This window comes from Thermobia domestica, chromosome 13 (assembly GCF_964235325.1).
Source record: "Thermobia domestica chromosome 13, izTheDome1.hap1.1, whole genome shotgun sequence".
Classification (NCBI taxonomy): Eukaryota; Metazoa; Arthropoda; class Insecta; order Zygentoma; family Lepismatidae; genus Thermobia; species Thermobia domestica.
Genome location: NC_137466.1, coordinates 94191895 through 94208036, shown reverse-complemented (window position 1 = coordinate 94208036; position 16142 = coordinate 94191895). Strand labels below are relative to the sequence as shown.

Here is a 16142-nt window from a genome sequence, read left to right as displayed (position 1 = left end):
TTCTTTGAAATTTATCATTATTAATTTTTTTTTTCAGTCTCAATTCTCCATTTTGCTTTCAGGGTCTCTGAATCTGATTTACATTGATGCTAGTTTTCGATATAGCGTTGATCTTGTCACACTTGTATGGAATAATTTTCACTATCTTCTCACATGATAACAGTAAATTTAAATGGGTTTTTGGCATGGGAGACCGAAGAAAATTTTCTAGAGGAGCTCAATTCCCTGGTTGCTATATTAAGTTTGGTATTTTTTATTTGTATTAAGAAAATCTTAAGACATTTTAGCGAGCCACGGGGCAGGCGCACTCTGCACTCCCCTTTGGGCGCCCATGGTTTTTTGGGAAGAAAATGACTCTTCCAGTTGTTTAAATATAGACATAAAAGAATAAACACTCGTTTTTCCATCGTTTCACTCATGTCTCTGGAACCATTGTATGTATTTACCCGTAATTGTGTAGAAATGTTCTCCTTGAAACCTACACCACGAATAAGACGAGGTTTTGCGAGGTTACACTACTCCCACCGCACCTCACACCTAGAAGTAATGTGTAAGGAGACCGTAAACACATCACTTATTTATGGTGACCTCCCTTTTCGTCCAAAGGACATTTCGTCCAGAAACATTTAGTACAGACATTTGGCCCAAAGGACATTTCGTCCAAAAAACAATTGGTCCAAAGAACATTTTCGTCCAAAGGACATTTCGTTCAAAAGACAATTAGTAATTGGTCCAAAGACATTTGGTCCATAGGTCAATTCGTCCAAAGGACATTTAGTCCAAAAGAATATTGGTCCAAAGAACATTTCGTCCAAAGGACATTCCACCCAAAAGACATTTGGTCCAAAGGACATTTCGTCCAAAAGACAATAGGTCCCAAGCAGATTTAGCTGGTTTAAACTGTCGTTTAAACCTTGGTTCAAACCAACTTAAAAACAAAAAAAAAAAAAAAAAAAAGAAAAAGAAAAAAAAACGTTTAAACCAAAAAACGAAAAATGTTTGTAAAAGTGTAACTGTTCGTAAAATCTTAATGAACACACATTTGTGAGTTATCACCTTTCACTCCCGTATATTATTCGTATTATATTCAGACCTAAATTCCGTATTCATTACTCAGAGATTATACTACAAAAACAATTTTTATACGTTTATCAATATTTCTTTTGTGATTTTTTAAATAGTTTGTTATTATTGTTATGCAATTGTAATCAAAGGAAAATTCTAAATATTGTTTCGTTTTAATAATGTTTACTATTGATAAAATACATCGAAATGCCGTACTTTTTGGGAGGGGGTCATACAAACCCACGAGAGGCATTTATTGAAATCAGAAGTATCTTTGGTATCTATTGATGTATAAATGGGTCAGAGCCAAAGTGGACTCAAAAAATTCGTATCTTTATTCAATTTTCTTTCTTATATGCAAAGTAAGTCGTTGTATTTAACTTTGAGTAATAAAAGTCGTAGTGAACCAACTTAGACTAAATTAGTTCTTCTGTACTCTGCAATACTTTGAAATTGTCTATATGTAATTCTCTACAATTGTTTCACTTGTGCAATTGTTTATCTTTTTATTCTTCTGAAAGGACTCTTTGACAATTATATTAACAAGTATGTAACAATCAGTTCAACGTATTTTTATCAGGAGTCTTTCGTGAGTGAGTCGGCAGACGTATCGCGTTTGTTACCAATCAGTCCCGGTTTCGAGTTCAAATGCAGGACAATTTCTCTCGGATGTAAGCCGAGAAACGGTTTGGATTCCGCTCTAAGCTTAAATGACCCCTTCCAGCATAACCCGGTTGTTGCATAATAACACCAAGGCGAAACAAACTTATTTCTGTCCATATGTGATATAAATACATAGTGCAAATTATTTAAAGCAAAAAAAAGCCTGGTTTAAACAAAAAGAAAACAGGTTTAAACAAAATAAACAGTTTTTTTTTGTTTTTTCAATAAAAACCATGGTTTTGCCAATCCTGGTCTAAGGGACATTTCGTCCAAAGAGATTTGGTTTAAAGGACATTTCGTCCAAAAGACAATTGGTCCAAAGGACATTTTGTCCAAAGACATTTGGTTGAAAGGACATTTCGTTGTAAAGACAATTGGTCCAAAGGACATTTCGTCCAAGAGACAATTGGTCCAAAGGACATTTCGTCCAAAGACATTTGGTCCAAAGGACATATCCCCCAAAAGGCAATTGGCCCAAGGAACATTTCTTCCAGGGATGTTTAGTTCAAAGCACGTTTTGTCCAAAGGACATTTGGTCCGGTAACGCTTGGGGGTCCGTTGTTTGTTTCTATTAGAAGAGTAAAAAAGTGATGCCTATAACATTATGACTCAGTAGCTTCTTATTTCTAATGGAAATTTGAAATAGAGATTTATTCCACAATTTTCATTTCGATAGAACAAATATATGCTGGGATATTCAGAAAAACGTAAACGCCTGAAAACAAAATGGCCGAACAACAGGAATGAGGGAAAGGTTGGAGTGTGAAGTATGTTGCTGCAATAACTGCTAACATGACATCTAAAATTTTAATGTTCTGAATGACATAGTTTTAAAATAAGTACCGGTAACTAAAATTAATTGAGTTTAAATTTGAGTAAGTTAAATATTCGGTATTCAAACCCTTGTGTTAGATAAGTGAAAAATAATGTGTGTCAAGTTTCTTTGAAGAAATACTGAAAATAGAAAAATACCGATATGTGAAATATATTCTTTTTACAGTTAATAATACTCTTAAACAGTCACATTCTTGGCTGCAGCATTGTGATAAGTGATTGACAAATAGAAGATGAAAGTTGGAACATTTCGTGTAGAATATAGGCATCTTTTCAGGTTAACCACAAGTCTGGTTTCTATTCGTAGACTATTTATAGTGTGTAACTTCGGTAGGCGTTTCTACATAATTAGTGAGTTGCATGCCAAACCAGAATTGTTCACTTTACTTGTATTTTTATTTTAGTGTTACTCCTCATGCAAATACAGTATATACTTTGGCTTTCATATTAATTTTCTCGGTACAGTACAGTACATTTAAGATATCCATTGCAAAGTCTCAAACCAAATAGAAGATTCACATGACCATGCGGAGGCAATTTTGTCCTCAAATGAAGAGGGAGTTTGCTCTTCAAAGGGTTGTTTATCATTTCGGGAGGAGGTGAATTCCTTAACCAACGAAGCTACAACTGTATTTCTGCGAAGCTAAAACTGTATTTTTGTAAAATTATTAATGAAAGCAAAGAAAAGTGGCCATTTTGTTTTCTGGCGTTTACGTTTTTCTGAATATCTCAGCATATATTTGTTCTATAGAAAAGAAAATTGCGGAATAAATCTCTATTTCAAATTACCTTGAGAAATAAGAAGCTACTGAGTCATAATGTTATAGGCGTCACTTTTACTCTTCTAATTGAAACAAACCCCGGATCTCTAAGCGTTACCGGACCAAATGTCCTTTGGACGAAATGTGCTTTGAACTAAACATCCCTGGACGAAATGTTTCTTGGACCAATTGTCTTCTGGACGAAATGTCCTTTGGACCAATTGCCTTTCGGCCGAAATGTCCTTTGGACGAAAAGGCTGGTCACTGGGTGGTCACCATTCTCAGTATTTCTTCAAAGAAACCTGACACACATTATATTTCACTTTTCTAACACAAGTGTTTGAATACCTAATATTTCACCTACTTAAATTTAAACTCAATTAATTTTAGTTACCGGTACTTATTTTAAAATTATTTCATTCACAACATTAAAATTTTAGATGTCATGTTAGCAGTTATTGCAGCAACATACTTCACACTCCGATCTTTCCCTCATTCCTGTTGTTCGGCCATTTTGTTTTTAGGCGTTTACGTTTTTTCTGAATATCCCAGCATATATTTGTTCTATCGAAATGAAGATTGTGGAATAAATCTCTATTCAAATTTCCTTTAGAAATAAGAAGCTACTGAGTCATAATGTTATAGGCATCACTTTTACTCTTCTAATAGAAACAAACCCTAGACCTCCAAGCGTTAACGGACCAAATGTCCTTTGGACGAAACGTGCTTTGAACTGAACATCCCTGGATGAAATGTCCCTTGGGCCAATTGTCTTTGGACGAAATGTCCTTTGGACCAAATGTCTTTGGACTAAATGTCTCGGGACGAAATATCTTTGGACGAAATGACCCCCAACTCTCATTTATTCATTCAACGGTTAAAAAAGAAGCAATCTTTCTCTAATGCTAACAAATGAAGTACGAAATATATCTACCAATATATATATATATGTATACAAATATCTGTTCAGGTACAGTAAACCCGAATATAAATGGAAATTTCCAGTTTAATATTGTTGCATGGTAATGTTTATTCTTCAGTACTTTTTTCTTTAAAAAAAAAGAAAAGAAAAAAGAAATATTCTTGTACTACCCATTGCCAAATTCCTGTAACTTATTCCGAATTTTTCAGAAAAAATACCTTAATCGACAAAATGTAAAGAAACCGAATATACATATTGTTCATGCAAATTAATACATCATTTTTAAGAGACAACTAAATAAAGAAATGTGTTTGCTTTACAAAATTAAGTTTCGGAATATATTGACAATATGCTCTTTCAGTGGAAAGCCAGCTGAAATGAGAATAAAATGTGTTGAATCACACTTCAAATATATAAGCTCTCTAAAACATTTTCCCCACCTTTTATTCCCCGTGTGTATGCATATGACTGCAGTCATCCAACAGTAATCGTGCCCAGTGTTCGAAGTGGAAAAAAAAAAGCATAGGCGGTATGTTTTATTATGATTTTCACTCGACATACCGGTATCTAAATGAACTACAGTGAGGGTATGTTGCCTAAAATATTGCATTTCTATTTACATAGACTGAAAGCCATAGGAGAGCTTCCCTGTAGTTCCGAGGGGAGGGGGGGACATGGAAAGACATTGATTCCCCACAAACAACTTTCTGAAAAAATACCCCCTTATGGTATAAAGCAGGGATGACCAATTACGGGCCCGCTTGCCGTATGCGCCCTGCGAGTACTTCTCATGTAGCCCTCGAGAAAATATATTTTATTGTGTGCATAAAAATTTTATAAATATAGTTAAAATGTAATGATTTGGACTAATACATTAATATCAACTTAGAAATGCGATTCTTCCTATGTCGGTGTTTTGGTTGTCGATTGTTTAATAGATACCTGATAACAGAATAATTCATTTCTGGGCTAGGGTGTAATGAGTGTATAGTACAAACGTAAAGAAAAGTATCATATGAATTTGCGGCCCTCGCCACATAGAAATTTCTATGATGCGGCCCCTTAGTTTAAAGAAATTGGCCATCACCGGCATGGAGAATTATACACGAAAATGCTCAAAATCCGAGTGTTATACTAACAATTTATTGTGGAAAACTCCCGGACCCCTCATTCGACTGAGAAGTAATCCAAACTCCCGGAAATCTGATCCCCGCAGCAGACAACCCCTAAATTCGCCCATGTTCAAAACACGATATTTATATGCATTAAAGCAAGACGACACATACATAAGAAAAAAAATTAAATATGATACATCAAAATATAAACTAAATGAATTTCTTTGAAAACACCTTATTTTTACAACAAAGGTAGGAAAATGATAAAAATGTCTGGGTTGCCAACTTAGAAATTATATATATATATATATATATATATATATATATATATATATATATATATATATATATATATATATATATATATATATATATATATATATATATATTTTTACTTCCATAGCTTTTCGTCAATTATTATGTTTAAAAATGGATTTATTAAAGGTATTTAGCGTCTACTCTCCAGTGACGGTATGTTTTGATCACTTTAAAACCAGATTCGGTTTGGCATACCACCGCGTACCGTCTCACTTCGACCACTGATCGTTCCATTCAAGGGCATCATGTAGGGAGTGTAAGAACCAATTGTCCCCCTGATTTTGAGAATTATATGCGTTTTAATAAATTGAATACTAATATACTAATAAAAAAGGCGAGATTCAATAGACATCCCCTCTGACAAAATTTAAAAAATGGGAGCCGCGGTGGCTCAGTTGTGGAGTGCCTCTTGAGCAGTAGGTCCCTTGCCTCGATCCCAGTTCGCGCCAAGTGGACTTTGTGGTGGACAAACACCGTGTGCGTGGGTTTTCTCGGGGTTCTCCCGTTTCCTCCCACTTTTTCATTCGTCCATCTCATTCATTTCTCGCCATCACCGTCTCCTTTAGCCTAGCCGGCATAACCGTGGAACGTAAGATTTCATTTCAGTTTTTAAAAACCTCAAATGATACTATTCTTTCCACAATCTTACCACGCAACGAATTTAGAGTAGAAAAAAATTTCAGTCATTTCTGTCAATATTCGAAACAAAACAGAGACTTTCGAAAATAGGTTTGGTCTCGTCTCGAATCACAAATGTCTGTCTCGGTTTTGTTTCGAGCTAGTCTCTCGATCTCCCTTTCTATGTAGATAGCGTACACGCGTTTGGCATGGAAGATCTGGGTTCGATTCCCGGCGGGAGCTCATGTGGTTCGGATCCCACGTTAAGCTGTAGGTCAACGCATCATATAGCTTCGCTGCTGAAAGAGACGCTAAATTAAAATCAAAACATATTGTGTAAGTTTCAATACGTAGAGTCTCGATCTCGTCTAGATCAAACACCCGTCTCGATCTCGGTGCCATTACTAGTAATAATACATATCAGTTAATATTTCTCCTATATTCCCTACAGTGTCAGATATCCAGAATTTTCACATTACTGAATGTAGAGAGTACGAGTAATGTCTTCTTTCCTTGTAGCGTACTATAGTGAAATATTAATTCTGTATATTAGGCCTACTGAAGCCCATTAACCAATTCCAAATAATAATAATAATAATAATAATAATAATAATAATAATAATAATATCGAATATTAACTGAATTTTACAGTAAACTTTATAATACATGTTCCAGTAGCTCATCGATAAGTAGGACCGCTTTAAAATTAAAAGTGTACCTTATAGTAGAGTAGGGTAGAGTAGAATAGAGTAAGGTAAGGTAGGGATAAGTAGGGTCAGGTTAGCTTAGTGTCAAGGAAGTTTGTATCCATATTGTTAAAATTAACAAAGTGTAATTTCTCGTCTATGCTTAAGGATATCAACTGGAGCAGGCATTATAAACTTAATCCAAATTTTATTATTATTGTTATTAATGTTCAATTTTTTATGTTTTCTTGTGACAAATTAATTACACTAAATTTGTTTACAAGAATATAAACAGTTTAGTTGCGTGACGTAAAGCAATGCATCCTGAAATTGATTTTTTTTTTTTTTACGTAGGTATAATCGCGTAGGCTACAAAATCTTGACACTTCCACCTATTTTTTTTTTTTCATTTTTTCTGTGATAACATATTTTTTTAAAACATTGAGTCTTCTACTTCAATAAATCAAACTTGGGCAAATAAATTATTGCCAATTAAGAGTGTAATCCCATATCAACTCGAAAAAATGACTTCCATATTGCGATATTGATTAAATGTATTGAATCCAGATTTTGTTTTTGTACAGTTACATATTAGATATTATATGGGTAAATTTAATGAATGAACAAAATTGTTTAATTTTTCTGACTAAAAAAGATGATCAGAACATCTCAAGGTCTTACATTGTTTGAATTGCTCTTTGTCGTGGATGCAGCCACAGTCGCAGTGCTGGAACGCTCGGCCTTGACTAGTGACACTGGAGACGGGTTAAATGGTGCGGCTCAGTGGTCTAGGGGTATGATTCCTGCTTTGGGTGCAGGAGGTCCCGGGTTCAAATCCCGGCTGAGCCCGCTTTTTGAAATTTTCTTTTTTTTTAAATTATGTCTAGATTTTATTAAAGTAATATCGAAAAGTCACATTATTATAGTGGAATGTAAATATAGAGTTTTTTTTTTTATTTTTGCAGTTTACGGTATATTTGTGCACAGTGACAGGCATTTTTTTTTTATCAGATATCAAAATTTATTAGTTACTCATGTTTTAATGAAAGAGCGCGGTGGCTCAGTGGTAGAGCTCTTACCTCTGGTACGTGGGGTCCCCAGAGCAAAGAATAAATCCCAGGGGCGAAAAACAAAACATTAACATTTGGATAAGTTTCATTAGTGGACTGCTTCGAGAAGCTTCCGGACATAAATTGCCTAAGACTGCAAGATACCTAATCTGCCACAGCCCTCCATCTACATACTTATTTAGTGTATTAGTGGATCCCGTTCCCCTTTAATTTATCCTGCATTATCCTAGTAGGTAAATCGATAGGGCTGTAAAATTGAAATCGTATTTTCTGATTAGCCTTGTGGAAGCGATATCTTTCTGCAAAGGTACGATAGCGACGTAAAACTAGAAAATACGTTTATAGTCCAATATTAGTTTAGGTTGCTTTGGTGCAAAAGCAATCCCAATTCAAAGAAGGAACTTGACTGCATGTGCTGCCGCACATGCTGATTGAAAGGAAAATAATCTTGTTCGCAACCATCAAAGTTTGCTGAAAATTATTTATCGTAAGCTATTAAAATCCATTCAGTGACTTCCAAGAATGGTAATTATGTGTAAATGAGCTGCTAACGAAATTCTCGAAACAGTTCTGCCCGCTGGTATAGAGTTAGCACACGTGGTCCGGGGCTCTATTCCTATGGGAGGGCGTTCTAATTTTTAACTTTAAAAGTTTGAAGGTATTACGGTGGTTCCGATTCAACCTTAATCTTTAACTCCACGTCTTAGTGTAGCTGGAAAAGGCCACGAAACTTTCGAACGAATTACGTTACCATATTCCCGTTGTTTTTCTCCTCATCCTCTCTGTACTAAAAATTTTCCCCGGATCAAGTCTTCTGAAATCACTTCCGCTCTGTTATAGGGAATATGCGCTAGTAGTCAATCACCCCCCATTAGTCGGTCATATAGCACTTGAAAGTATACTAAACAAACAAATCGCAGCTTCCAGCCAAACGAATCGCGAACAAAAATCTAAAACAGGGATCCTGTTGTCAGCCTCAATTCTGCTCTGATTTACTATCTGGTGGAAGAAGAATGAATTTTCGCAAATAAGAAGACCTCCTAACATTTGTATAAAATTCGTGGTTTGCTAAAATATAATTAAGAAGTGAACTTTATAGGAAAGTGAAACCTCACTTATTACTTTCAGCCAGGCGCGCATCCAGTAATTTTTGTTGGGAGAGGTTCAAAACTACAAGCCACTGTGTCTATTATGTAGTATTGAACAGGTGTTATTCTGCACCTGAAAAGACGGTAAGTAATTGTAAAAAACTTCCAGCTACATTTTCGGAAAAAAAATGTAGATTGTTTTTATAAGAGAAAGAGTACAGATGACGTGTAAAATCAAATTTTCATTTTACATCAAGCATTTCCCTGATAAACAAGTATAGTTTTATTGATCAAGTGCACAAATGTATGTTAAATTAAGAAGTTTAGGGGAATCCGGAACCGGTTCACCCCCCGTGGATATGCCCTTGATTTTAGCAACAATAACTTTTTTCAATATGTAAATGTATGTAGGATATTATTAAGCGCAAAATTTATTTTGTAAAATTATTACACATATCATTTATGATTGTAATGTATTCATAGTGCGAAATTATTTGTAAAAGGAATAAAGTTTCGAGGACATAAGTGTAACATTTTGAGCTAAGAAACTGAATTATTAACTCACTTGTGAAGTTTTTTTTTTTTTTTTAAATCCGACTAGTGTTACCCATGAGACGAGAAATAGAGATGCAGAAATAACCGGCTTGTTTGAAAAAAAAAAAAAAAAGAAAAAAGAAAGTTTTCGCTTTTTTGAGTTTTATAACATTTTTGTTCAAGTACCACTTGGGTTCTACAATGAAGAAAGTGAGTTTACAAGATTCATGTATTTCTGAGTCTTATGTTCAGTCCGGGGTTGGCTGTCTTGATTGGTTTTGAAATTAGCATTGCATTCATCTGCAGGTGCAAGTTATACAACGCACATAGAGAATCCCATGTGTCGCTTTGGTAGCATAAACCTGGTTGCCTAAACTCGACCTAGCAGGCAAAGAAAACGTGCCATAAACCAAGAAACAGATACAAAACAACTTTTGTTTTGATATAAAATCTTGCTTACGCATGGCTAGCATTGAACTCTAAACTTTAAAGAGTTTAGTTACAAGATTAATGACATAAACGGCCATTTTGGGTATGACGTTACTTTAACAGCATTATTCACAGAATACCTTCTTCCTTCACAGTTACAGCATGTAAAGATTTTTGTAATAAGAAACTTGTGGATAGCGTTTTGAATGTTTCCCTTCTCGAATTTTAGCAGCCTCAATAAATATTATATTAGTTACAATGAAATTTTAGTTTGTTCATAATTTTAAACGATGATTTTATTCCACGAAATTTGTTACTCTTTCAGAACAGTTGTTGCTGCTAACACTAGTGAACTTTTAACTAAAACATTTTTAACGTTGAACGTTAATATAATAGCTCTAAACAATTCATTGGAACTAGAAAGCCCACAGCGTTTGCAGATATGTACTTTTTCTTTCCTATCGAATAACTAGTTTTCTTTGTTTCTTGAACTTTTCCAGGATTATCTCTTAAGAATACAGTAACTAAATATTGTTACAAGTTATAATGACAAAACAAATGTGGAACGTACTGCTATCTGTTCCCTGTAATTGAAATATTTTATAAAGCCAAAAATTTCTCAGGCGAAAAATCCGCCGAGAAATACTACGTATTTTAAGCATTTTTTCCACGCTCTTGCATCTCTAACGACAAATAAGATTTGTCTTATCTCATAATTTTTTGTAGAACCTTCATCTCGTCTCGATTCTTGAAGCATTATTTCTAGTCTCGACTCGATTCATGAAAAGCTCGTCTCGAATTTTTTCTCATTTTGTTTTATAAATTTATTTTCAGATAGCATGCCCTGATTTTTTTCTTAATTCATTTATGAGTAACCATAATCTTTCTGCACCATGAGAGGGCTCCAAAGAGTATAATACGATAACATCAACCATAAACGAAGGATATGGTTCAACAATATTAACCATATATATTATTGAAGTATATTGTGTAATGACTTGCATATCTTTAATAGTTGATAAATACTCTTCAGTATGTTCGTATAATCATTTTATCAATTTGTAGTTCTTATACTATGAATCATGGAACACTAAAATAGTGTTTGAAACCTAAGATTGTTGTCCACTAGATTCGAGAAATGTCTCATCTCGTGTCTAAAGCGAGACGAGATTCGAGACTGTCTCTGCGGCAACACTAAACCATACATGTAAAAATCCCAGTAGTTGGCCACTCGATTGCTAGAAATCAGTGTGTAGTTATTCCAATACTCACCTCCATTCAATCTGACACATTTTGAATTAAACGACAGATGTAAATAGACGGTATTGTAGTTATTTTGAAATTCACGTATAGAAAGTATTTATATAATTATAAACAATATTTAAATTCGTGTTTTTCGTTTTAAGGGAACTCAATTACAATTTATCCTTTCTAAACTTGAAAATTATTACATAATAATCTTACAACATATCCCTATGTGTATTGATTTTTTCTTTGAAAACTGTGAATTTTCATCTGAGAATATATACTCATTTTCATATATATGAGAATGAGTATATATTCTCAGATGAAAGTTAACAGTTTTCAAAGAAAAAATCAATATACATAGGGATATGTTGTAAGATTACAATGTAATAATTCTCAAGTTTAGAAAGGATAAATTGTAATTGATAATAAAATGTGAACGAAACCTGGATTGTCTTAACGACATTACGTACTGGATATACCTTGCCTTATTTTACCCTTTCTCTCTTTTAGTATTTTTGATTTATCACTATAAATTCATAATTCTTTGTATTATTTTGAAAGTGCAAATAATGTTTATACTATAATGCACAGTTAAACTTTTAGAGAAACATCAAAATTAACATATTTAAACCAGCAAACAGTAAAAATTAAACATAATTTTGGTACTATATAAACCGACAATTGTAGAAACGAAGGATAACACATGATGATTAATAAGTGTTTCAGTCCTCTATACTTAGATTTTGCCATAATCCCAGTCACACAATAATAAACAAAAATATCATTTTATACTGTATATGTCTTTGAAGTAGCAATTATTAACATTCAGAAAATGTTTATATTTATTTTAGATAAAAAATTTCGTCTAGCTTGGGTGAAGATGGGAAGGAATTTAATATGCTAATGGCATTGCCTCTTTGTATGGCTAGGCTTATCCTTTGTGTCAAAAAGTAACAACTTCTAGGATCTCCTGATTTATTAATTAATTTTGATCCTAATTCCTTTAAAAACATTCTGGCTTCTTTGCTAAAAACACCCATTGTTTCCGTGGCAAACGCAATAAAAATGCGATCTTCTTTAAGTTTTGAATATTTAGAATGCTTCCGCATACACGCTGTCTCTGCTGCACTTCCCGCTTCTTCACTAGTTGACGTTAAGTAAGATGGGGCAAAAGTATCTACACATGTTACATCCCATACTAGACATTGACCCCTTTTCCAAGGTGTCAAAGTAATTCCATCTGGCCGCTTATTGTCATTCCGATACATTCCTGGTGGCTCTAAAATGTTAGGACAGTCTATACTGGTGAGGGTTCGTTTTATTATTTGATTTAATTCACTGTGACGTGAAATTCTCCCTCCACTTTTGATGCAACTTAATGCGTGTAAGCCTTTCTCATCCATCCGACTTTGACACGCACATGTGAATTCATAGCAAATACTAAGTCCTAGGCGTAAAGCTACACATATTTGAAAAATATTTGTTTCTAAAAATGTTCCGATGTTTTTAGAGGGTGTGGCTTGCAACCATGCTCCAGACTCTTTTTGACGTAGTGCTTTGAGGCGAGCTGAATCAATGTCATTTTGCGAAACTACCTCATTTTCAGCTATCTCGTTGATTACAATTTCATCCCATTTTCTTTGCAACTCCTTTACAACCGGAACTGTGTTGTAAATGCCTCTCCATATTTCTAATGCCTCTGTCAGATGAGGAATCTTCACTTCGTCAACTGGAATATTAAGAACTTTGGAGACGAGCGACAACACCCCATAAGAAGAAGACAAGAATGCAGGGAGACTCAAATCTGAAACTTTCCGTACCCCTAAACCTCCTAAACGAATGGGTAAGCTTGCTTGTGCCCATTGAGTTTCATTTAACTTATAATTAATTATTGATTGCAGACACTTTTTCAAAATGTCATCTAGTTGAAAAATTTTAGTTGGCCTGAACCAAGTTGGAACGGTACGTAAAAAATAAGTCAATTTAGGAATACCTAAACAATTTTTTAAAAGGAAAAAGGCTATATGTGCTGGTACTTTTTTCAACCTCTCGGTTATTGTTTTAAAACTATTTAGATGATCCTCCAAACAATTATCATATCCATCTTCGTGTAGTGGTGCTCCCAATAATGATATCTCATGAGTTGATATTGTTCGTATTCCAGGTAGCACAGCTTGAAATTGAGCTTCAATGATGGGATCTGGTGTTCCCGACGTAAAAAATAGCTCACATTTTAATGGATTTATTTGTAGTCCTATTTTACTTGATTCCACGAGTAAAACATTTAAGTCGTGTATGACTGTCTGTGGTGATCCACCTAAAGTACCATCATCAAGATAAAACACATTTAGTTTTGAACGTAACGCACTAATTATTGGGTGAATTGCTAAACTAAATAGCATCGGTCCTGCAGGATCACCCTGTTGACATCCAACCTGTGATGAAATTGTTCTGTCTCCGAAATACTTATTTCTCAATGTTTATACTTATTTCTCAACAGTTATTATTTTTCATATGTGCCTCTCTTCCTGTATCATTGGTACTTTTGCTAATTACTTCATACATTGTTCGGGTATGTTAGGGGATTCTAAGATATATACGTGATATTGATACTCACTGTAATATTTTCAATAGTTGTGGTGGTTTGAATTTTTTCTCGATATTCTCTGGTGTTTCTGAAACTAGAGTAAGAGAACTTAGGTATTATTGCAATTTCAGGTAGAACTGCGGGTTACTAGAATGTTTTATTTATATTTGTTAAGGTTATTTCGGCATCTATTAGTAGACGTTATAAGGTGTACTAAGGCATATTCCATTCCGTGGCTCTATGTTTAAGTATTCATTAGAGGTTTCTCTGCAAAGAAATCTTAGGCGAGTTTCAGTATATTCCCAAAGTTTGAATAATATCTGTAGGTACTATTATTCTGTTTTATAGATTATTTCTTTGTTTATTGATTCTGCTTAGAGAAATACATGTTTTGGCGTAGTTTGAAAAATATAATGCTACATTTTTTTTAAGAGTTACATCGGGAAGGGCAGTATTTTATCAGTCCGAAGTATGAATTTTAGTTTACCTTTGTCCTTACGAAGGTTTCCTGTATACTATAATTATTTTCTGGCAATATCAATAACTGTTTTTAAATATATTGTCTATAAATGAGTTCAATTAATGGCTTTAATGATCTTCTTGAAGTAGTCTTTGAAAGTATAGTTCTGTTTGATTTTAGCCTTCCTTATAGAACCACCAATAACAATGGACTTAGACTAATGTATAATAGCCAAAAGTGCATTATAGCCAAAGTGTCGAGGGGTTTGAACTTCATCCTAATCTTCCATAGGGATAGCTACATGCTAACATATTTGTTAAAATGTTTAAATTACAAAATGGTACATTTAAACATTAAGAAAACAGCACACAGTCGAGAATGTATATCCATTTAAGTTGGTGCAGAACTAACTACTGGAAATAAAGCCGAAGGTTGGTTTTGATTATTCATTTCTGTTAAGCATATTGTCAGATACAAAGTCTGAAATTGTAATGTTGTAATGCACATCATGCTTATTTCAGTAGTCAGCCGCCCCGGCTGAGTAGTTTAAAATCATTTTGCAAACGTAAGCAGGAGCTAGCCATTCTTGTTGCTTTGCAACATCATTAAAATTTTAACTTTCCCGTACGTCACAACAGTTAATAATGAATGGTTAAAAATGCCTCGGAAGTAAGAAGTAATTGCTCCATTTTGTGTTTTATTTCCACGCTTTTCCCAATTTGATACTAGTTTTCATCATCAAGGTAACCGTGATTCACCTTTTCTCTTTTCCTATTTTACAAACTAGCTAAAGAATGTCGAAAATTTGACTTCTATAGCGATGTAGTTCTTAGAAAGTCCTGTAAGATAAAATGATCAATGTATTTGAGATATTGCTTGTCATTGCATAATTTAACCGCCCTTTTTTATAATAATGCTCCGGATACCGGAGGAAGAATGAATGAGGGAGACAGTGTCTTAATCGCATAACGCTTACTTCTAGTGCAAAAGTTAAAGTGACGCAGTTTATATTGATTTTTGGTTATCAATGTCGTCTCCCGTAGCTTTTCCCCACTATATTCATTCTACCAATTCAGCGATCACTTAATTATATGTATAGTACGAGCTCCAGTGGCGTGTGCAATTGGTAGAGCGTTTTAATTTTATTATGCAAGAATAAACATTTATTTATCATATCAGAATATATATACATACAAACACTTGCAATTATTATAAACTTAAGAGCTTGAATCTCCCTTGACAAACTTCTGCGTACACCACTGATTAGATTTTTCTCTTCCAGCCTAGAGTGTATATCGAGATGTTAAATTATAAACACTTTAAGATGTAATATGTATTTTAAAGACATTGTAATATGCTATGTATTTTATACTCAAAATGATTTCTGTTCATTATATATCATTACAGCAAACTTGGTCCTTATATAGCTAAACGGAGAACACCGGAAGTTCAGAAGAAATATGGTGAAATAGGAGGTGGATCCCCCATTTTAAAGTGGACTCAGAAACAAGTAAGTGTGATATTTCCAAGGCAATATATTTTAAGCATAAATTTGTTCTCAATGTTATGAATTTCGCGAAGATCGAACAATGAAGACAATTGGTCTGCTATATCTTGAGGACGAAAAAATGATTTGGGGCGGGAGTAAATCTTTAGAAATAATAATAATAATAATAATAATAAGAAGAAGAAGAAGAAGAAGAAGAAGAAGAACAGCAGTTGCTTTTATCATCCTGTGAACGTT

The 16142-nt window shown here is 34.0% G+C and overlaps 1 protein-coding gene and 1 non-coding gene across 2 annotated transcripts in view; both read left to right on the top strand.

The window, feature by feature from the left end:
• Nucleotides 1-16142, top strand: part of FeCH (ferrochelatase, mitochondrial) — an 89124-nt gene that overhangs the window by 33719 nt on the left and 39263 nt on the right. Inside the window, exon 3 of the mRNA XM_081736107.1 lies at nucleotides 15806-15908. Within this exon, the coding sequence (XP_081592233.1) occupies nucleotides 15806-15908 (103 nt within the window). The remainder of the gene's footprint in view (nucleotides 1-15805; nucleotides 15909-16142) is intronic.
• Nucleotides 7760-7831, top strand: TRNAP-UGG (transfer RNA proline (anticodon UGG)). Its single transcript has one exon. It is a non-coding gene; the product is annotated as a tRNA-Pro (tRNA).